At 45.8% G+C, this 23,642-nt stretch overlaps 1 protein-coding gene across 1 annotated transcript in view; it reads right to left on the bottom strand.

The window, feature by feature from the left end:
• The window catches only part of DHRS11 (dehydrogenase/reductase 11), a 43,511-nt gene extending 20,025 nt beyond the window's left edge, over window positions 1-23,486 (bottom strand). Inside the window, exon 1 of the mRNA XM_039350033.1 lies at window positions 23,159-23,486. Coding sequence (XP_039205967.1) covers window positions 23,159-23,290 — 132 coding nt within the window. The 5' untranslated portion in view covers window positions 23,291-23,486. The remainder of the gene's footprint in view (window positions 1-23,158) is intronic.
• Window positions 23,487-23,642: the final 156 nt, after the last annotated feature.

The raw sequence follows: 23,642 nt of genomic DNA, 5'->3' as shown, positions 1-23,642 counted from the left end.
CCTGGTGATTGGCCCAAAATCCCTCAGTTGGCTTTCATGCCGAACGTTTACTGTCTCCTGGGTATGTCAGGTGAGGATCTTATGATGGGTCTTGTGATGGGACAGGTGCAAGTCATCAATGTAAGGCTTGTGATGAGTCTTGTGATGGGGAGATTACATCAGGTGAGAGTCATTGGGAGGTGAACTGCTGGTGGGGGGAGCTTGTGTGGGATGGTTGAGTGTCGGTGCCGTCTCTGGTTGACTGTGCTGTTGATTTGGACTCTGAGGGCTTCGTAGGCTGGTTGTGGGTCAGTGTGTCTGTTGATGGAACTGCTTGGGGGGGGCAGGCTTCATGATTTTGCGTGGCCGATGATTTTTGTGTTACTCCCATTGAACATGTTTTCAGTGTGGGTGGAGACAAAGGATTTGGGATTGTGGCATTTGATTGTTTATAAGTGATAGCAGAGGTGTGTTGGCAGAACACTCAAATGTACATGTGTTGTTTAACAGATAATGCCATGTCACTGGGCTGGCCAAAGGATCTACAATGAATGATTGACAATGTGATGCAATGAAGAGGAAGGATCGTAAAACGGACGTATCAAAGTCCAAGGCAGTTGGTGTTTCGCAGGAAGAATGGTATGAATGACTGCAAGTTATACACAAATTGCAAAATGAAAAAGAAAAAAAACCCACCTAAGATAAAGTAAGTAAATAAGTAAGTAAATAAGTGCAAGGATCGGTTGTCATAACTTTGAGCGGCCACTAAACAAACAGTCATAAATTAAGGTGAAAGGAATTCTTTGATGGTAGAGCAGACAGATTCAGAAAAGGGATTTAAGCAGAAGATAGAGGACCATCCCTTAGACATGGGATGGTTGCAAAAGTCTTGGGCTAAGGAGGGGTTGGACTAAATGACCTCTAGAACCCACCAGCATTTTGCTACAGATGACCCAAGCAGAGTTGATTTTGACAACTCTACTGAAATCCAAATCTTTTTTTTCCCACTAATAGATCACAGAATAGGCTGTAGTGCAAAACCAGAGTACAGGCAGTCCTCAACTTACAACCATTCATTTAGTGACCATTCAAAGTTAAAACAGCCCTGAAAAACGTGATTTATAATCTTTTTCACATGACTGTGGTAGCATCCCCACAATCACATGATCAAAATTCAGACGCTTGACAACTGGCATGTATTTATGACAGTTGCAGTCTCCCCAGGTTACGTGATCCCCTTTTTGTGACCTTCTGATAAGCAAAATCAATGGGGAAGCCAGGTTCACTTAACAATCATGTTACTAGCTTAACAATTGCAGTGGTTCACTTAACGACTATGGCAAGAAAGGATGCAGAATGAGGCAAAACTCTCTTAACAACTGTCTTGCTAAAATTTTGGCCTCAGTTGTGTTCGTAAGTCAAGGACTACCTCAGGGGTAGGCAACCTTGGCTCTTTTATGACTCGTGGACTTCAATTCCCAGAATTCCTGAGCCAGCCATGCTGAGGAGAAAGGGAGAGGTTGCCATGCTGAGCCATGCCGGCTCAGGAATTCTGGGAGTTGAAGTCCACGAGTCATAAAAGAGCCAAGGTTGCCTACCCCTGGACTACCTAAATCTCTTCTTCAGCTGTACTTACACCCTACAATTTCCAAGTACAAGGATGAACCCCCCTTTAATCCTTCAGGATTCTTGTTTATATCCTCCTGGTTCTCTGCAAAAGAATTAGCAGGATGGATCCTCGCTCATCCTCCCATCAGGCCTTCCCTCTGCATCAAACTCTTAGCAGAACAACCACAATTATTTACACTGCACCTTCCTCGTATGCTGTAAATGGCACCTTTGATCCATCCATATCACTGATACACCCATCGCTTGTCGTGCTTTTAACAGAGATTGCTTTTTCGACTACAGATAGTCCTTGACGTACGACCGCAATGGAGGCCAAAATTTCTGTTGCTAAGCGAGGCAGCTATTACGTGAGTTTTGCCCCGTTTTACCACCTTTCTTGCCACAGTGGTTAAGTGAATCACTGCAGTTGTTAAGTTAGTCACACAGTTGTTAAGTGAATCTGGCTTCCCCCATTGACTTTGCTTGTCAGAAGGTCACAAAAGGGGATCATGTGACCCCGGGACAGGGCGACCGTCGTAAATAGGAGTGTCTGAATTTTGATCATGTGACCACAGGGATGCTGCAACGGTTGTAAATCGATAAATGGTCATAAAGCACTTTTTTTAGAACGGTCACTATATGAGTTGCTGAAAGTTGAGGACTACCTGTATAAACCCAAGATGGAGTTTTGTGTGAGGCAACACAAGTATCTCAGGGCATTCTTGAAGAGCAGTTGAAGGCCAAAATTATTGTGCAATGTTTGGCTGCACCAGGGGTCTTCAAACGTGGCCCTTTTATGACTTGTGGACTTCAACTCCCAGAATTCCTCAGCCAGCATGTCTGGGAGTTGAAGTCCACAAGTCATAAAAGGGCCAGGTTTGAAGACCCCTGGGCTACACTTTTCCTTCTTTCCCAGCCATCCTGTTTTCCTTTTGCCAGGAAGCCATGAATCACTGTTTGCATTTTTAATCCATCATTCTTATCCCACATCGCCAAGGTTCCCATAAATTCATTCATGCCTTTTATTCTAAGAATCCAGGCTGACCATGAAGATCTTAAAGGGACAGATAAGTTCTGCCTTTTAGAATTCACCGTCAACCCTAAAGGCATTTGTAAATAATTTTATGAAGCTATAAAGAAACCACTAGACCAGTGATGGCGAACCTTTTAGAGACTGAGTGCCCAAACCGCAATCCAAAACCCACTTATTTACCACAAAGTGCCAGGGGTGCATCAGCATTGTGGTGCCCTCGGGGGGTATGGCCCACTGGGTGGGCGTGGCTGGGGTGGTCACGGCAGACTGGATGGGCATGGCCGGAGTAGGCACGGCCACCTTGATGTTGCTCGTGGGGGGGATGCCTGTGGGGGCTGAACAGGATTGGGGGAGATCCAGGGGGTCTCTGGTAGGTGGGGCGGTGGGCTGGAGGCTCGTCCTGCGGGGTGAGGCAGGGGGTAGGGTGGGGGTGCCATTGCTGCGGGGCAAGGCAAGGCAGGGGTGGCTGCTGCCTGACACCATCCGCCCCGCACACAGAGGCCAGCGATCGCATGGGGGGGGGTGCTCTACCACCTCTACTTGAGCTTGCTAGCCAGCTGTTTTGCCTCCTTTCTGCTGGGTGGGGCTGCCACTCCGGGCATCAGCGGCGGCCTAATGGACCTGCGTGAGCTGGCGGTGGCGGCCGCAGGTGGGCCCACAGAGAGGGCTCTAAGTGCCGCCTCTGGCACGCGTGCCATAGGTTCGCCATCACTGCACTAGACCGTTTGTCCAAAAACTGCTTTTTTTCCCCCAAAAGACAACTGGATTTTCTTGTTTTTTTTTCCTTTGAAAACATTTCGCTTCTCATCCAAGAAGCTTCTTCGGTTCTAACTGACCGGTGGGGAATGCCCAGTTAGAACTGAAGAGGCTTCTTGAGTGAGAAGTGAAACCTTTTCAAAGAAAAAAACAGCAAGAAAGTTCATGTGTCTTTTGAAAAAGCACTTTTGGGACAATCATGACCTGGATAACTGAAAAGCTCCATAGACACTAGACCAGGGGTCTGCAACCTTGGCAGCTTTAAGACTTGTGGATTTCAGCTCCCAGAATTCCACAGCCAGCATAGCTGGCTGTGGAATTCTGGGAGCTGAAGTCCACAAGTCTTAAAGCTGTCAAGGTTGCAGACCCTGCGCTAGACCAGGGGTAGGCAACCTTGGCTCTTTTATGCTTCGTGGACTTCAACTCCCAGAATTCCTGAGCCAGTATAGCTGGCTCAGGAATTCTGGGAGTTGAAGTCCACGAGGCATAAAAGAGCCAAGGTTGCCTACCCCTGCACTAGACCATTTGGTTAGGAAACCAGGATGGAAAGTCTATGGAGATTCTCAGTCATCCAGGCCATGTTTGTCCCAAAAGTGCTTTTTGAAAAGACAACTGGACTTTGTTTGTCCTTGAAGACCTTTCAGAACTGAAGAAGCTTCTTGGATGAGACGCGAAACATCTACGAGGAAAAATAATGTCCAGTTGCCTTTTCAAACAGCACCTTTGGGCACTAGGCCAGTGGTGGCGAACCTACAGCACACATGCCAGAGGCGGCACTCAGAACCCTCTCTGTGGGCACTTCTCTGAACTGCTGGTGGCAGGCTGCGGAGCCCCAGAGTGTATTGGTCAAAGGGCCAGCAGGCTGTGGCTGCTGACAGACAGTCAGCCCCCATGCGCTCGCTGGCCTCTGTGTGCAAGGGCCGATGGTGTCAGGCAGCAGCCACCCCGGCCCCTGCCTTGCCTTGCCCTGCGATAATGGCACCCCCGCCCTGCCTCGCCTCACCCCGCAGGACGAGCCTCCTGCCCATCACCCCACCTGCCAGAGACCCCCTGGATCTCCCCCAACCCTGCCTAGCCCCCATAGGTGTCCCTCCCCATGAGCAACATTGAGGTGACCATGCCCACCTTGGCCACACCCACTCAGTCTGCCATGACCACCACAGCCACACCCACCTGGCACCCGGCGATAAATAAGTGGGTTTTGGGTTGCAGTTTGGGCACTCGGTCTCTAAAACAGTGGTTCTCAACCTTTTTAATGCCGCGACCCCCAACCGGTCGTAAGTCGAGGACTACTCAACCGGTCGTAAGTTGAGGACTACTCAACTAGTGCAGCACTGTTTGCAGAATGGGACTTTTGGCGGGCTCAGGAGGGCAGAGACAGCCTGGACAATTCCTATTGGCTTTTGAAAGCCAATAGAATTAGACTCTATTCAAGAGAGTCTATTCTATTGGCTTTCAAAAGGAATAGAATAAAAAGGAGTAGCACAGCTAAGGAAAAGGGGGAAAAAATGGCGGACTGCGTTGTTTGGCGACCCCCGTGAAATTGTCGTTCGACCCACAGGTTGAGAACCACTGCTCTAAAAGGTTCACCATCACTGCACTAGGCTATAAAGTGGGAGACTGGGAGTTGAAGTCCACAGGTCGTAAAGTTGCCATAGAAAAAAGCCTCACCTGGGGCATTGCAACTCAACATTTCAATTGTTACAACCAATGAGAGTCAATATAATTGTTTTTCTACCCTTTTTCTACAAACTGGCAGAGCCACTGGGGCCCTGGGCTAATCCAATCAATCGTAAATACTTTCCGTATCTTGCAAAATCAATGGAACTTCCAGCTTCAGTTAAAGTATACCTTTTAATCCCAGATGCTGAGAAGCACCACCTTCTTGCTTCCTTTATAACACTGGAAAACACCTGGCAGGAAACACTGTTCCCTCTCAAGGGATCCCACAGCAGAATACATGATTCTTTCAGCTGATTTCCTTTCCACTTCACAACCACCCTGTGCTGTAGGACATGTAGACATAGGGTAAGGGAGCCCAAGGACAATCAGAGAGCTTTGCAACATTAAGAAACTTCATCTGAATCTCCTTGATCCTCCTGTGCTGCCAAATCATATGATCCCAAATGAAAATGGGTCTTGCTGATCGATACACCTTTGGCCTGCTTACTTGGGACACGGTGCATGGAAAAGAGAACTCTGCTAGGAATTCTCTGGGCTCCCTTGGCAACCTATGGGGAATCTTACCTCCCAGCAGGAAAGGTTATTAATAAATGACTTAATGTTGACAATTTCTCCTTAACAGCCTGGCTAAATTAACAGCAACATAAACACTTAACACTTCGATGTCAGTAGCAAAATGGTACCTGTTATTTGCAAACCCAGAGAGAAAATTAATGTTCTCTTGGATCTGCAAGCCTCATTGGGGGGGGGGGGGAGGAGGAGGAGGAGGGGGAGGAGGAGGAGGAAACTGGAAGAGGAAGGGGAAAGAATGGAGAAGGGAAGGAAAGGGGAAAGGGAAAAAGGAAGGATAAGAGTTCCAGAAGGAACAACAAGGGAAAGGAATAGAGAAGGAAGAAAAGGAGAAGAGATGGAGAGAGAAGAAAAGGGGAACGAATGGAGAAGGAAGAAGAGAAAGAATAGAGGAGAAAGAAAAGAGAAAAGGGAAAGAGAAGGAAGAAGGGAAGGAGAAGGAACAGAGAGAAAGAAGGGGAAGGGGAGTAGAAGGAAGACAAGGAGAGCAGACGAAGAAAGAAAAGAGGAAGGGGAAAAAATGGATAAAGAAGAGAAAGAGAAGGGACAGAAAAAGAGAAGGAAAGAGGAAGAAGGGATGGAGAAGGAAGGCAAGGAGGAGGAGGAGAAGGGAAAGGAGGGTTGGTGAAGGAAGAAAATAAAGAGAAACAGGAAAAGAAGGAGACATCTAAGGGGATAGGGAAGAAAGGAGAAAGACAGGAGAAAAGAAGAGACACATTGTACCTGCCTCCTAATAAGGGAGGCCTCTCACCTTCTTGCCATGAATCAAGGCAAGGTAGACGTAGTCAAAAAAGAGATGACAAGACTGAACATCGACATCTTAGGAATCAGCGAACTAAAATGGACAGGAATGGGTGAATTTAACTCAGATGACCATCAGGTATACTACTGTGGGCAAGAATCCCTCAGAAGAAATGGAGGAGCCTTCATAGTCAATAAAAGAATAGGAAAAGCAATACTGGGATACAATCCCCCAAATGACAGAATGATCTCAATTCGAATCCAAGGCAAACCATTCAATATCACAGTAGTCCAAATCTATGCCCCAACCACTGGTGCTGAAGAGGATGAAATTGACCGGTTCTATGAAGCCATACAGCACCTTATAGAATTAACACCAAAAAATGATGTCCTTATCATCATGGGGGATTGGAATGCTAAGGTAGGAAGCCAAAAGATAACCGGAATAACAGGAAAGTTTGGCCTTGGAGTACAAAATGAAGCAGGGCACAGGCTAATAGAATTTTGTCAAGAGAATACGATGGTCATAACAAACACTCTTTTCCAACAACCCAAGAGACGGCTCTACACATGGACATCACCAGACGGTCAACATAGAAATCAGATTGACTATGTGCTCTGCAGCCAAAGATGGAGAAGCTCTATACCAGTGGTTCTCAACCTGTGGGTCGGGACCCTATTTGGGGTCGAACGACCATTTCACAGGTGTCGCCAAACAAGGCTGTCCGCCATTTTCCCCCCCTTTTCTTTGGCCACGCCCCTGGCACCCGGTGATGTATAAGTGGTTGGGGGTCACCACAACATGGGGAACTGTATTATGGGGTCGCGGCATTAGAAAGGTTGAAAACCACTGCTCTATACAGACAGTAAAAACAAGACCAGGAGCTGACTGTAGCTCAGATCATGAGCTTCTCATTGCAAAATTTAGGCTTAAATTGAAAAAAGTAGGGAAAAGCACTAGGCCACTCAGGTATGAACTAAATCATATTCCTGATGAATATACAGTATAGGTGACAAATAGATTTAAGGAATTAGATCTGATAGACAGAGTGCCTGAAGAACTATGGATGGAAGTTCGCAACATTGTACAAGAGGTAGCAACTAAAACCATCCTAAAGAAAAAGAAATGCAAGAAAGCAAAATGGCTGTCTGAGGAAGCTTTGCAAATAGCTGAGGAAAGAAGGGAAGCAAAAGGCAAAGGAGAAAGAGAAAGATATTGAATGCAGAATTCCAGAGAATAGCTAGAAGAGATAAGAATGCCTTCTTAAATGAACAGTGCAAAGAAATAGAAGAAAACAATAGAATAGGGAGGACCAGAGATCTCTTCAAGAAAATTGGAGATATGAAGGGAAAGTTTCATGCAAAGATGGGCATGATAAAGGACCAAAATGGCAGGGACCTAACAGAGGCAGAAGAGATTAAGAAGAGATGGTAAAACTACACAGAAGAACTATACAAGAATGAGCTTAACATCCCAGATAACCACAATGAGATTGTCACTGACCTCGAACCAGACATCCTAGAATATGAAGTGAAATGGGCTTTAGAAAATCTGAGCAACAACAAAGCTAGTGGAGGTGACAGTATTCCAGCTGAGCTATTCAAAATCTTAAAAGACGATGCAGTAAAAGTGCTACACTCAATTTGCCAGCAAATTTGGAAAACTCAACAGTGGCCACAGGATTGGAAAAGGTCAGTTTACATTCCAATTCCAAAGAAAGGCAATGCCAAAGAATGTTCAAACTATCGCACCATTGCACTCATTTCACATGCTAGTAAAGTTATGCTTAAAATCCTACAAGCTAGACTCCAGCAGTATGTGGATCGAGAACTACCAGAAGTACAGGCAGGATTTCGAAGAGGCAGAGGAACTAGAGATCAAATTGCCAACATACGCTGGATCATGGAGAAAGCTAGGGAGTTCCAGAAAAACATCTACTTCTGCTTCATTGACTATGCTAAAGCCTTTGATTGTGTGGATCACAACAAATTGTGGCAAGTTCTTAAAGAGATGGGAGTACCAGACCATCTTATTTGTCTCTTGAGAAACCTATATGCGGGTCAAGAAGCAACAGTGAGAACTGGACACGGAACCACTGATTGGTTCAAAATTGGAAAAGGAGTCCGGCAAGGCTGTATACTGTCGCCCTGCCTATTTAACTTATATGCAGAGCACATCATGAGAAAGGCAGGGCTAGATGAATCAAAAGTTGGAATTAAGATTGCCGGGAGAAATATCAACAACCTAAGATATGCAGATGATACCACTCTAATGGCAGAAAGTGAAGAGGAACTAAAGAGCCTCTTGATGCGGGTGAAGAAGGAGAGTGCAAAAGTTGGCTTGAAACTCAACATTAAGAAAACCAAAATCATGGCATCCGGCCCTCTCAACTCCTGGCAAATAGATGGGGAAGAAATGGAGGTAGTGACAGATTTTATTTTTCTGGGCTCCAAGATCACCTCAGATGGGGACTGCAGCCAAGAAATTAAAAGACGCTTGCTCCAGGGGAGGAAAGCTATGGCAAATCTAGACAGCATACTAAAAAGCAGAGACGTCACCCTGCCAACAAAAGTGCGTATAGTCCAGGCCATGGTTTTCCCAGTTGCAATGTATGGCTGTGAATGTTGGACCATAAGAAAGGCTGAGCGCCAAAGAATTGAGGCCTTTGAACTATGGTGCTAGAGAAGACTCCTGCGAGTCCCTTGGACTGCAAGGCGTTCAAACCGGTCAGTCCTAGAAGAGATCAACCCCGACTGCTCTTTAGAAGGCCAGATCCTGAAGTTGAAACTCAAATACTTTGGCCACCTAATGAGAAGGAAGGACTCACTGGAGAAGGGCCTAATGCTGGGAAAGATTGAGGGCAATAGAAGAAGGGGACGACAGAGAATGAGATGGCTGGATGGAGTCACTGAAGCAGTAGGTGTGAACTTAAATGGACTCCAGAAGATGATAGAGGACAGGAAGACCTGGAGGAACATTGTCCATGGGGTCGCAATGGGTCGGACACGACTTCGCAATTAACAACAACAACAACAACTCACCTTCTTGAGTTCTTCCTACAGCTCAGCTGCATAAAGCAAAAAGCTTTTGGACGCTCCCTTTGCTTCACATCCACCAAATAAATTCCCTTTTGCAAATCTGAACTGAAACATCCTTTACCAGCTCTGCCAGAGATGTACAGATAGTCCTCGACTTATGACCACCACTGAGCCCAAAATTTACGTTGCTAAGCGAGACATTTGTAAAGTGAGGTTTAGCTCCATTTTATAACCTTTCTTGCCACCGTTAAGCGAATCACTGCACTTCTTAAGTTAGTAGCCTGGTTGTTACATGAATCTAGCTTCCCCATTCTTTACCTTTGCTTGTCAGAACGTCGCAAAAGGGGATCACGTGACCCTGGGGACACCGCAACCGTCCTAAATATGAGTCAGTTGCCAAGCGTCCGAATTTTGATCATGTGACTACGGGGAGGCTGCGATGGTCGTAAGTGGGAAAAACGGTCATCAGTCACTATTTTCAGTGCTGTTGTGACTTCCAACGGTCACTAAACGAATGGTTATATGTCGAGGACTAACTGTAACTGGTCCAGAGTGGTGAGACCACCACAAAAGCTAATACAATCCTGGGTTGTATAAACAAGAGGCATAAGAATCAAGATCACGCGAAGTATTAGTACCGCTTTATAAAGCCCTAGTGCAGGGGTAGGCAACCTCGGCTCTTTTATGGCTCATGGACTTCAACTCCCAGAATTCCCGAGTCAGCTGTGCACAGCTGACTCGGGAATTCTGGGAGTTGAAGTCCATGAGCCATAAAAGAGCCGAGGTTGCCTACCCCTGCCCTAGTGAGACCACACCTCGAATACTGCAGCCAATTTTGGTCACCGTTTCACAAAAAAGATGTTGAGAGTCTGGAAAAAATTCAAAGAAGAGCAACTAAGATGATCAAAGCCCTGGAGACCAAAACAAAGAGTGGCTGCAGGCCTTGGGTTTGGCTAGAAATAGGGGAGACAGGATAGCAGTGTTCCAGTATCTGAAGGGCTGCCACGAGGCAAAGGGGGATCAAATTATTCACTAAAGCACCAGAGGGAAGGACGAAAAACAATGGCTAGGAACTGATCAAGGAGAGAAGCAACCCAGAATTAAGGAGAAACTTCCTGACAATGAGGACAATCAACCAGTGGAACAGCTTGCCACCAGAAATCGTGGGCGCTCCATCACTGGATATTTTTAAGAAGAGACTGGACAATCACCTGTCTGAGATGGTATAGGTTCTCTTGCTTGAGCAGAGGGCTGGACTAGAAGACCTCCAAGTTCCCTTCCAGCTCTATTCTATTCTATTCTATTCTATTCTATTCTATTCTATTCTATTCTATTCTATTCTATTCTCTATTCTATTCTATTCTATTATTCTATTCTCTATTCTATTCTATTCTATTCTATTCTATTCTATTCTATTCTATTCTATTCTATTCTATTCTATTCTATTCTATTCTAAATATAAAGTTCCTAATCAGCCTCCAGGTCCTGGAAAACCAGATGGGAACAAGGTGCATGAAAATAGCCGCTGCATTTCTGAGAACAGCTCCATCAAAATTGTGAATATACAGATAGTCCTCGAGTTACAATCATTCATTTAGTGGCCATTTGAAGTTACAACAGCACTGAAAAAAGTGACTTACGACAGTTTTTCACACTTATGACTGTTGCAGCATCCCTGCGGTCACGTGATCAAAATTCAGACTCTTGGTCACTGGAATGTATTTATGACGCTTGCAGTGTCCCGGGATCATGCGATTCCCTTTTGCGACCCTCTGACAATCAAATTCAATGGGGAAGCCAGATTCCCTTTACAACTGTGTTACTTAAACTGCAGTGATTCACTTTACAGCTGTGGCAAGAAAGGTCATACAGTGGGGCAAAATTCACTTAACAAATGACCCACTTAGAAACTGAAAATTTGGGCTCAGTTGTGGTCGTAAGTCGAGGACTACCTGTAAAACTTTTGGGGTGCCAAGAGGTACCCTTTTCCTCAGAGAAGGATGTCTAGAGCTGCATTCTCCCCCCCCCCCCAAGGAGATCCATCAAGGATGAAGAAACAAAGGGAGCCAAGAGGAAAACAGAACCCGATTTAATTTACATCAGACATGGAAAGGAAGTGAACCAAAGGGAGCTAATTACCCATATATCTAATACTTCTCTGGTATTAAAATGAGAATTCAGCGGCAGCTGGTTGTGAGTTATGGCCTTTGGCTCTCTGAACTGCCTCTGGCGCAGTATGTTTCATTATAGTATAGATTTCATTTTCTGCAGCTTTTGTTTTTTAATTGCATACATCGCTTCGAGTCGCCTGTCGAGGGAATGACTACATAAATTGAATAAAGAAACAAACAAATATCCAAGCAACCCCTCAGGCTGAAGTCAAGATTTCTGAGGAATCATGTTAAGGCCCAAATAAGAGAGCCTCCTACATTTGGTAGTATTTCTTCCTTACTCAAAATAGTATTATCTAAATGGGGGGGGGGGAATAATCCACAAATCTGGAGAAACTCCGATATTTGAAGATTTCTTTTTTTAAAAAAAACCCAACATTTTAAGAAGAAATACCCTTATATGGTGGGAACGCAGAAAGGTAACAAATCTGGAAAAAGGATATATCAAAATGTAATTTTTGTGGACAGCCACATTAATCAAGATAATTAGGTTAATGTGCTAGAAATGTGTTTCATCAATCTGGCTTACAGGTTAGTCCTCAATTTACAACTGGTTTAGTGGCTGTTCGAAGTTACAATGGCACTGAAAAAAGCACCGTATGACCATTTTTCACACTTACGACCATTGCAGCATCCCCATGGTCACATGATGAAAATTCAGAGGCTTAGCAACAGGCTCACATTTATGATGGTGGCAGTGTCCCGGGGTCACGTGATCACCTCTTGCGACCTTCTGACAAGCAAAGTCAATGGGGAAGCCGGATTCACTTAACAACCGTGTTACTAACTTAACATCTGCAGTGATTCTGTGGCAAGAAGATCATAAAATGAGGGAAAACTCATTGAACATCTGCTTCACTGAGGAACAGAAATTTTGGTCTCAATTGTGGTCGCAGGATTACCTGTATGTAAATAAATCAACTGGCATCCAATTCAAATTTTCAATTTCAGCTCACAGAATCATTCTGATCCATTTCATTTATGGGTAGTCCTGCACTTACGACCACCATAACATCCCCACGGTCACGTGATCAAAATTTGAGCACCCGACACGTACTGACAACGGATGCAGTGTCCTGTCGGCAAGAGATAGCCATTTGTGATCTTCCCAGCTGGCTTCCACTGAAATCAATTGGGGAAGATGGATTAACTTAAATGACCACATAATTCACTTAATCACTGCCAAGATTTGCTACTGTTACTACTACTTCCGTGTGGGAAGCACTGAAGTGCAAAGAAGAGCAGCTAGGATGATTAAAGGCCTGAAGAAAAAAAAAAACATGAAGAACGGTTGAAGGAATTGGGTATGGCCAGTCTAAAGAAAAGAAGAAATAGGGGAGACATGAGAGCAGTGTTCCAGTATCTGAGGGGCTGCCACAAGACGGAGGGGGGTCAAATTATTCACAAAAGCACCAGAGGGCAGGACAAGGAACAATGGTTGGAAACTGATCAAAAAGAGAAGCAACCTGGAATTAAGGAGAAACTTTCTAACAGTGAGAACAATTAACCAGTGGAACAGCTTGCCACCAGACGTTGTAGGTCAGTGATGGCAAACCTTTTAGAGACCGAGTGCCCAAAAACCGCCCACGTCCCCGCTCCCTTCCCACCCTGCCTGCTCCGCCCCTGCCCGCCCACAGGGCTACGCACCACCTCCATGGCCCACCGCAGATCACCCAGGCAGCTCTGCAGTGCCATGGCAGCCACACCCTCCGCCCACACCCTGCTCCATCATCTGCACGCTATGGGGCGCGAGGACGGAGTCTTGTCCCTGCTGCCCGGCTATATCCTTGGCTGTGCTGCTCTGTGCAGGCCGCGCCCGGGGACGACTCTTCTCCAGGGGGGCTGCTGGTGAGGAGGGGGAGGCAGGGGGAGGGCAACGGTGCGTGTGCCCACAGAGAGGGCTCCGAGTGCCGCCTCTGGCACGTGTGCCACAGGTTCGCCGCCACTGTCGTAGGTGCTTCATACCTGGAGGTTTTTCAGAAGAGACTGGACAGCCAATTGTCTGAAATGATATAGTCCCAAAGATGCTTTTTCACGAGGCAACTAGACTTTCTTGTTTTTCTTTGAAGATGTTTTGGTTCTCATCCAAGAAGCTTCTTCAGCTCGGACTGGATGGTGGGGAACGGAAGGATTTATACTCCTTGCATACAGCTGGTCATTTGCCTTCTTTTAGAGAGTCCTTGAGGCCAATTGGAGGTTTACTTGTGTCCTCAGGGTCACCTGAGTGGTAGAAATGGGTGTGGAGCCTTCTTGGAACCACTGAAAGGAACATTGTTGACTAGAGATAGATGATGATGCATTCCTCCCCCTCTGTTGAGGGAGGGATATTCAGTTTTGACCTAGATGGCCTCTTTGACCTCTCTTTCAAACCAGCGGTCCTCCCTGTCCAAAATATGGACTTTGCGGACTTCGAAAGTGTGGCCTTTTAAATGCAGATGGATTGCTGAATCTTGTCCTAATGGGTTTGTTTTCCTGCGTTGTGCCATGTTTTTGTAAAGTGGTTGTTTTGTTTCACTGATGTACAGATCTGCACACGGCTCACTGCACTGTACTGCATATACCACGTAGCTCAGTTTGTGTCTGCGTGTTTTATCCTTCGGGTGGACAAGCTTCTGCCTTAGTGCATTCGTGGGTTTGAAGTGTGCACGTATGTTGTGTTGGATGGAGATCCTTCTGAGCTTTTCCTGCAAAGCTATTCCTCCAAAGTATGGAATGACTACGTTGCTTCATTTATTGTTTTCTTCTTTGTCTGTTCTGGGTTTTTTTTGGGGGGGGGGATTTGATGAAGGCCCACTTGGGATAGCCACACGTTCTAAGGGCTTCCTTGATGTGTTTTAGTTCTTTTTCTTTCCCATCTTTGCTGGTAGGCAGGCCTTCAGCATGGCAGTGTAGGGTTCTTATAACTCCCATTTTGTGTTCCAATGGTATAGCGCAGGGGTCTTCAAACTTGGCCCTTTTATGACTTGTGGACTTCAACTCCCAGAATTCCTTAGCCAGCGTGCCTGGCTGAGGAATTCTGGGAGTTGAAGTCCACAAGTCATAAAACAGCCAAGTTTGAAGACCCCTGGTATAGGGTCTCTTGCTTGTGCAGGGGGTTGGACTAGACCTCCAAAAAACAGTGGTTTTCAAACTTGGCAACCTTGAAATATGTGGATTTTAACTCCCAGAATTCCCCAGCCAGCATGCTTTCAGATGTGTGGACTTCAACTCCCAGAATTCCTCAGCCACAATTCTGGGAATTGAAGTCCACCTTTCTAAAAATTGTCAAGCTAGAAAAACACGGCTTCAAAGGCCTCACTGTCTGTTGCCACTTTTTATAGCCTCAATTTAAAAGGACAATCAGCACAAGACAATCAGCACAACCAGCTACTCCACCATCAAAACATTTTAACCCCACCTTGTTAAAGTTTAAAAGCACGCAAACACGTACCTGCACTAACATATACAGAGAGAAAGATCTTATATTAACTTCTGGCTCAAATGCTCCTTAAACATTTTACCAAATGACAACCGCTCGGCTGCAGAAAGCCCACCGATCTTTTTACCGGTTTGTAAATTTGTCCAAGTCGTACCTGATTTTCCAAATATATTTTTAACAAAACAAAACAAAAATCTACAGTCGCCCCCATTTTGACACCATCCCGGCTAGGCCACAGAAAGCTGTGGAGAATTCTTCTTAACCTGTGCACTCTGCTGATCAGTTGAAGTATCATTTATGACAGGTTCAGCTCTTCCAATTTTAAAGAGTGGGGACTGAATTTAGGACTGTCTGTGTGGAAAATAAGGGTCTGATTTATTCATAAATAGCATTTATACTGGTAGTCCTCAACTTGCAACACTTTGTTTAGTGAACTTTCAAAGTTACAGTGGCACTGAAAGAAGGACTTACGACCGTTTTTCACACTTATTACCATTGCAGCATCCCCACGGTCATGTAATCAAAAGTCAAGTGCTCGGCAACTGACTCAAATTTATGACGGTTGCAGTGTCAGAGGGTCCCGTGATCCCCGTTTGCGACCTTCTTCTGACTGCAAAGTTAATGAATGGGGAAGCCGGATTCATTTAACAATTGTGTTACCGGCTTGACAACTGCAGTGATTTGCTTAACAACTGTGGCAAGAAAGGTCGTAAAATGGAGCAAAGCTCACCTAATAAATATCTCACTTAGCAACAGAAGTTTTGGGCTCAATTGTGGTTGTAAGTCCAGGACTACCTGTCTATTTTAGGATAGGATAGGATAGGATAGGATAGGATAGGATAGGATAGGATAGGATAGGATAGGATAGGATAGAGCTAGAAGGGACCCTGGAGGTCTTCTAGTCCAGCCCCCTGCCCAAGCAGGAGAACCTATACCATTTCAGATAAGTGACTGTCTAGTTAAGTATAAAACATTAAAAACAATACGATGACACTGCAGCTCTTGTTTTTATAGCTTTCCAGAGCCCGACATTCTCTAGACAGCATCATAATATCATAGAGTTGGAAGGGAACCCATAGAGGTCATCTAGTCCAGTTTCCTATTTGAGGCAGGATCCACTGAAGAGCCTTTTGGATGTAGTGGGTTAAGAAGCTGGGTTAAAAACTGGGACACTGTGAATGTTAAGGCCCCATAAGGCATGAAAGCTGGCTGGGTGACTTGAAGCCCGTCCTTCCCTTTCAACCCAACCTGACTGACAAGATTGTTGTGGTGTGGAAAATAGGCTGCGGGGAACATTAGATACACCACTCGGAAATGCAAAATATGTAAGGCCCTATAATAAACCTAATAATACATGAGACAACTTTGGACAGCCTCCAAAGAAAGGGGACGTATTACGAACTGTGGAGCCCTTGGTGTTCTCTGAGCTGGATTGCTTTCCTTGCAGACCTTTCATTACCCAACAAAATAACGTCATCAGTGTTACTAGGGAGTGGAGTTTGTTCTCGTGTTATATAAACAGAGACCAAAGCCCACGCCCGTCTAGCACTGATGATGTTACCTAGTTTGGGTATTGAAATGTCTGCAAGAAAACAAGCAAGCCCAGAGAGCACCAGTACTTCAATACTGAGCTACAAATAGTCTCTTCCACTGTACAGATCATGAAACATGGATTTGATTTGCTATAGAAACTGCCATCAGGAAATTACCCCTAAAGTCATACCTGGGGATGTATACAGGTAGTCCTTGACATATGACCACAATTGAGCCCCAAATGTCTATTGTTAAGCAAGACAGTTGTGAAGTGAATTTTGTCCCATTTTGATCTGTCTTGCTACAATGGTTAAACGAATCATTGCAGTTGTTAAGTTAGCGATATGATTGTTAAGTGAATCTGGCTTTCCAACTGGCAGAATTTCACAGAAGGCCCCAGGACGCTGCAACCGTCATAAATATGAGTCAGTTGCCAAGTGTCTGAATCTTGATCACATGATCACAGGTCGTAAGTGGGAATAACGGTCATAAGGCACTTTTTTCAGTGCCGTTATAACTTCAATAATGAACTAGCTGTAACTGAATAAAATTTATAGAAGGAGAATTGGGAGCGCCCAAGACAGATATAACCAACCAATCCACCACATGGTTTCTTCAAGATCCTAGGCTGATATCCCTGACTGCTTTATTTTTGCACTGCTTTTCTTTGAAAAGTATTGGATGGCGGGTTTAGAAAATAAGATGGAATGCAAAAAGAAAACAGATGTATTAATAGCAAAGGATTACCCCATCCCTTTTATACAGTATTCATGCTGTAAGCTCATAGCTCCAGGCTGGGTTTCAGATGTTACTGTGTCTCCTAGAAACATTTTACGGATGAGGAGAAACTCTCTTGTGCCCAACTGAGAAAAGTCAAGAATTCAAAGGCAGCAGATGAGGGGAACACCATGGCACTTGGTGAAACTGTGGAACTTACCCCCACAAGATAAAAGGACAGCTTGAAAGACTGTAGAATAGAATAGAATAGAATAGAATAGAATAGAATAGAATAGAATAGAATAGAATAGAATAGAATAGAATAGAATAGAATTACAAGATAGACTAGACTAGACTAGACTAGACTAGACTAGAATAGAGCTGGAAGGGACCTTGGAGGTCTTCTAGTCCAGCCCCTTGCTCAAGTACGAGAACCTAAACCATCTCAGACAGGTGACTGTCTAGTCTCTTCTTAAAAACCTCCAGTGATGGAGCACCCACAATTTCTGGAGGCAAGCTGTTCCACTGGTTGATTGTCCTCACTGTCAGGAAGTTTCTCCTTAGTTCCGGGTTGCTTCTCTCTTTGATCAGTTTCCAACCATTGTTTCTTGTCTTTCCCTCTGGTGTTTTGGAGAATAGTCTGACCCCCCTCTGCCTCGTGGCAGCCCCTCAGATACTGGAAGACTGCTATCATGTCTCCCCTCTTTCTCCTTTTCTTTAGACAAATTCATGGAAGAAATGATTATCAACAAGCAGTCGTCACAATACAGGTAGTCCTTCACTTACTAACCATTCATTTACTGACCATTCAAAGTTACAATGGAACTGGAAAAAGTGACTTATGATCAGTGGTGGGATTTGAATATATGAACAACCGGGTCTCTGTATGGATGCCACTTCCGGAAGTCCACTCTGGGCCTGGGCCACAAAAAATTAGCTACCGGTTCTGCCGGTGCGAACCGGCTGAGTCCCACCACTGCTTATAATCATAATATCATATAGAGTTGGAAAGGACCTTAGATGTCTATGGAGATTCTCAAGTCATCCAGGTCATGGTTGTCCCAAAGGCGCTTTATCAGGAGGCAACTGGACTTTCTTTTTTTTTTCTTTGAAGACGTTTCGCTTCCATTCCTTCCTTCCATTCCCCAGCATCCAGTCAGAGCTGAGGAAGCTTATAATAATAATAATAAAGTTGGAAGGGACCTTGGAGGTCATCTAGTCCAACCCCCTGCTCAGGCAGGAAACCCTATACCATTTCAGACAAATGGCTGTCCAGTATCTTCTTAAAAATCTCCAGTGTTGGAGCATTTACCGCTTCTGGAGGCAGGTTGTTCCACTGATTAATTGTTCTAACTGTCAGGAAGTTTCTCCTCAGTTCCAGGTTGCTTCTCTCTTTGGTTAGTTTCCATCCGTTGCTTCTTGTCTGCCCTTGAGCTGCTTTGGAGAATAGCTTGACTCCCTCTTCTTTGGGGCAGCCCCTGAGATATTGGAGCACTGCTATCATGTCCCCCCTCGTCCTTCTCTTCATTAAACTAGACATACCCAATTCCAGCAACCGTTCCTTATGTGTTTTAGCCTCCAGTCCCCTAATCATCTTTGTTGCTCTTCTCTGTACTCTTTCTAGAGTCTCAGCTTCTTGGATGAGAAGCAAAACCTCTTCAAAGATAAACAAGAAAGTCCAGTTGCCTCCTGGAAAAGCACCTTTGGGACAACCCTCCATGGACATTTAACCATGCACTTTGGGATGGACACCCTTCGAATGGTTGCAAACGACCAGCTGTCTGCAAGGAGTATAAATCCTTTCACTCCCCACCATCCCAGTCAGAGCTGAAGAAGCTTCTTGGATGAGAAGCAAAATGTCTTCAAAGAAAAACAAGAAAGTCCAGTTGCCTCCTGAAATAGCACTTTTGGGAAGAGACCTTAGAGGTCATCTAATCCAACCCCCTATCTGGGACAGGATCCACTGAAGCATCCTTTTGAGCCTTTTGGAGGCAGTGGTTAAGAAGATGGGTTAAAACTGGATTTTAAGGCTCCCTAATTAGTCCTCACACTTATGACTGTTGCAGCATCCCTACAGTCACGTGATCAAAATCCAGATGTTTGTCAACCAGCATGTATTTACAATAGTTGCAGCATCCTGGGGTCATGTGATCACCATTTGTGATCTTCTCAATTGGCTCCCAACAAGCACAATCAAGGGGAGAAGCTGGATTCATTTAACAACCCCATGATTCACTGAATAACTGCAGTGTTTTATTCAACAATCGTAGTTAAAAAAAAGTCATAAAATCAGAGGCGATTCCCTTAACAACTGCTTTGCTTAGCAACAGAATGTATGTATGTATATGAATCAAAAGTTGGAATTAAGATTGCCGGGAGAAATATCAACAACCTAAGATTTGCAGATGATAGCACTCTAATGGCAGAAAGTGAAGAGGAACCAAAAAGCCTCTTGATATGGGTGAAGAAGGAGAGTGCAAAAGTTGACTTGAAACTCAACATTAAGAAAACCAAGATCATGGCATCTGGCCCTCTCAACTCCTGGCAAATAGATGGGGAAGAAATGGAGGTAGTGACAGATTTTATCTTCCTGGGCTCCAAGATCATCACAGATGGGGACTGCAACCAAGAAATTAAAAGACGCTTGCTCCTGGGGAGGAAAGCTATGGCAAATCTAGACAGCATATTAAAAAGCAGAGACGTTACCCTGCCAACAAAAGTGCGTATAGTCAAGGCCATGGTTTTCCCAGTTGCAATGTACGGCTGTGAAAGTTGGACCATAAGAAAGGCTGAGCGCCAAAGAATTGAGGCCTTTGAACTATGGTGCTGGAGAAGACTCCTGCGAGTCCCCTGGACTGCAAGGTGATTAAACAGGTCAGTCCTAGAGGAGATCAGCCCTGACTGCTCTTTAGAAGGCCAGATCTGAACTTGAAACTCAAATACTAATGAGAAGGAAGGACTCACTGGAGAAGAGCCTAATGCTGGGAAAGATTGAGGGCAATAGAAGAAAGGGACGTCGGAGAATGAGGTGGCTGGATGGAATCACTGAAGCAGCAGGCATGAGCTTAAATGGACTCCAGAAGATGGTAGAGGACAGGAAGACCTGGAGGCACGTTGTCCATGAGGTTGCGATGGGTCGCAACTAATAATAATAAATATATGTATGTTATTTATTTCTTTGCTGCCCATCCTGCTGCAAGATTCTCCTCTGTAAGTGGCACTTGAAGGGACCGTGCCCCCCCCATTTCATTATCCACGGCTGTTGCTTGGGGGGGGGGGTTATAGAGCTCTTGCCTAAAAACAGTGGCAAGGGGTAGCTCCTAAATATTAGTGGTGCCTTAAATGAAGAAGTCTAGATAATATGTTAAAAATACTGTACAGATAGTCCTTGATTTATGATCACAATTGAGCTCAAAATTTCTGTTGCTAAGTGAAACATTTGTTAAGTGAGTTTTGCCCCCATTTTATGTCCTTTTCTGCCACAGTGAATCATTACAGTTGTTAAGTTAATAACATGACTGTTAAATGAATCTGGACTACCTGTACAATAATATTAGCCACTACACCAGTGGTTCTCAACCTTTTTAATGCCGCGACCCCCAACCGGTCGTAAGTTGAGGACTACTCAACCGGTCGTAAGTCGAGGACTACTCAACTGGTGCAGCACCATTTGCAGAATGGGACTTTTGGCAGGCTCAGCAGGGCAGAGACAGCCTGGACAATTCCTATTGGCTTTTGAAAGCCAATAGAATTAGACTCTATTCAAGAGAGTCTATTCTATTGGCTTTCAAAAGCCAATAGAATAAAAGGGAATAGCACAGCTAAGGAAAAGGGGGAAAAATGGCGGACTGCGTTGTTTGGCGACCCCCATGAAATGGTCGTTCGACCCCAAATGGGGTCCTGACCCACAGGTTGAGAACCACTGCACTACACAGTGGCTAATATTAACCTCAATGGCCCAAAACAAGCCACATTCACACCCCAGGGCTGCAAACTGGATTGGTTCATTTTAACCAAAGTTAAACTGGAGGGGAACACAAGCTTTAAGCCAGGGGTCTTCAAACCTGGCCCTTTTATGACTTGTGGACTTCAACTCCCAGAATTCCTCAGCCAGGCACGCTTTGCAAGTTTGAAGACCCCTGCTTTACGGCAAAGCAGCTTCGGTTCTTTCCCGTGGAATTTGCTGCCTTAAGAGTCAGTTGATTGCAGTAACACAGAGGTTGCAGGAAATAATTAAATAGATACAAATCAAAATCAGGTTGGGATGTGGCGAGAAGTCGCAATTGGAAAAGGAGCCAGATCTAATCTTGTTCAATGCCCAAGACGGCACCAGAAGACAAACAGGATACAAGCCACAAGATTACCAAGGCTGATTCATAACTTAGATCAATGTTTCTCAACCCTGGCCTCTTGAAGGTGTGTGGACTTCAACTCCTAGAATCCTGGGAGTTGGTCCACACACCTTCAAGCGGCCCCGGTTGAGAAACACTGGCTTAGGCAAATAAAAAAACCCGATCTAAATCAAGAAGAGATCACTCAAAAAACGGTGATGATGATGATGGTGGTGAAGAAAAAGAGAAGGAGGGATCGAATTGAAAAGTAAGAAGCCAACAGTCCTCCAGACGGCTCTAGAGACAACGCATGACTTAAGTCAACTAAAGAAATCCGAGACGATTCTACTTCCTCTGTTCTGTTTGCAAAAAAATTGGAAACCACTTTCTCTTGTTCATCAGATGGAATTATCAGTTATTCAAGAAATAGGCAGATTATCATCATCATCATCATCATGCATTGCAGTTGTCTCTGCCATCCACACTGTACGTTCAGGTTGCTTCTTGATTGGAAAGCTAAATCTCCTGTGCCAATGGGGGGCTGGGAGGTCATTGTTCCCCAAATTTCTAAATTCACCCTCCCTCCAACAAAGGAAAAAAGAGGGGTGGGCTCTTGCAAACAATGCTGCTATTTCCTTCTATTTACCCCACCCACCCCTATTAACATGCTCCAAAGCCCTCCAGTTTCCCCTCACCCTTTAAAAAAAAAAAACAGGCCACTTGCCTGCCGTCTCCTGCCCTTGCCCACCCACCCATGGGGGGGGCACCTAGATTTCTCTAGTCAGTAGTATCCTCCATTCCCCCCCCCCCCCGCATCTCTATACCCCCCCTTCCTCCTCAAACCTTCCCCTACCCCAAGTATCTGTCCTCAGGAGCTTTGTCTACCGAAAGCAGGGCTGGCCTGTTCAGAGAAAGCAAGCCCTAGGCTTGGGGGGGGGGGGATATTGTTAGGGGGAGGGGGGAAGGAAGGCAGAAGTCTCCTTTGAAGCCTTAGCAGAAAAGAGGAAGACCCCCCCCAAAAAAGAAGGATCCACCCTCTTTTTCCAGGGTTGTGTGTGTGTGTGTGTGTGTGTTCTTTCTCTCTATGTTCCTTTCGCCAGCAGTGCTCCCTCCCTCCAAACCTCCGTTCATTCATTCCTTCGCTCATTCGTTCTCTACATTCCTTTCTTCGTAAATGCTCCCGTCTCTTTCCTCCCCGCACATTTCTTTCCTTCCTTTTTCCTTCCTTCCTTCTCTCTCCCCTTCCTTCCTTCTCTCCCTCCCTCCATCTTACTCCCTCCCTGTCCTGCTTTCTTCTTTCTCTTCTTCTGTACCCCCTTTTCCTTCCTTCCTTCCTTCCTTCCTTCTTTCCTTCCTTCCTTCCTTCCTTCCTTCTCTCCCCCGTCTTCCTACCTTTTTTCTTTCCTTCCTTCCTTCTCTCCCTCTCTCCCTCCCTCACTGCCCTGCTGCCCTATCTTTCTCTTCTTCTTTACCCTTCCACCCTTCCTTCCTTCCTCCTACCCGTCTTCCTTTTTTCTTTCTTTCTTTCCTTCCTTCTCTCCCTCCCTCCGTCTCCCTCCTTCCCTCCCTTCCAGCCTACCTCGATCTTGTCCACGCTCCGGGCGCAGCCCACCACTTTCAGCCCGTGCTGCACCAGCGCCCGAGCCACGGCGGCTCCGATGCCTACCGACGCGCCCGTGACCAACGCCACTCGGTTCTTCCAGCGCTCCATGATCCCCGAGCCGCGCCGCGCCGGCTGCCGGCGTCTGCCTGCCTGCCTGCCTCCCTCCAACCGCGACTGGTTCCTCCCTCCCTCCCTTCCTGCCTCCCCGAAGCGCTGGAGCCCGTCCAGCGAACGTTCTCCCGGGAGGAGGAGAGAGGAGAGGAGGAGGAGGAGGAGGAACCGACCGGCCCACTCGCCTCCTTCTCCAAGGGCAGCCTCGCCCTTCGGCTGGCGAGAGAAGCCGGCAGGAGGCGGGGAAGCGACGCGGCCCCCTCCCTGGGCAGGGTTGAAAGTTCCCCTTGCATTTTTCCAGCGGGTGGGGCCTCCGGCCGCCCCCGGGAGCGGCGCCAGGCAGCATCGG

This window comes from Crotalus tigris, unplaced genomic scaffold (genome assembly GCF_016545835.1).
Source record: "Crotalus tigris isolate CLP2741 ecotype Arizona unplaced genomic scaffold, ASM1654583v1 scf7180000018306.2785112, whole genome shotgun sequence".
NCBI classification, from domain to species: Eukaryota; Metazoa; Chordata; class Lepidosauria; order Squamata; family Viperidae; genus Crotalus; species Crotalus tigris.
Note: the sequence above shows the minus strand (reverse complement) of the source record. Positions and strands in the feature narration are given on the sequence as shown.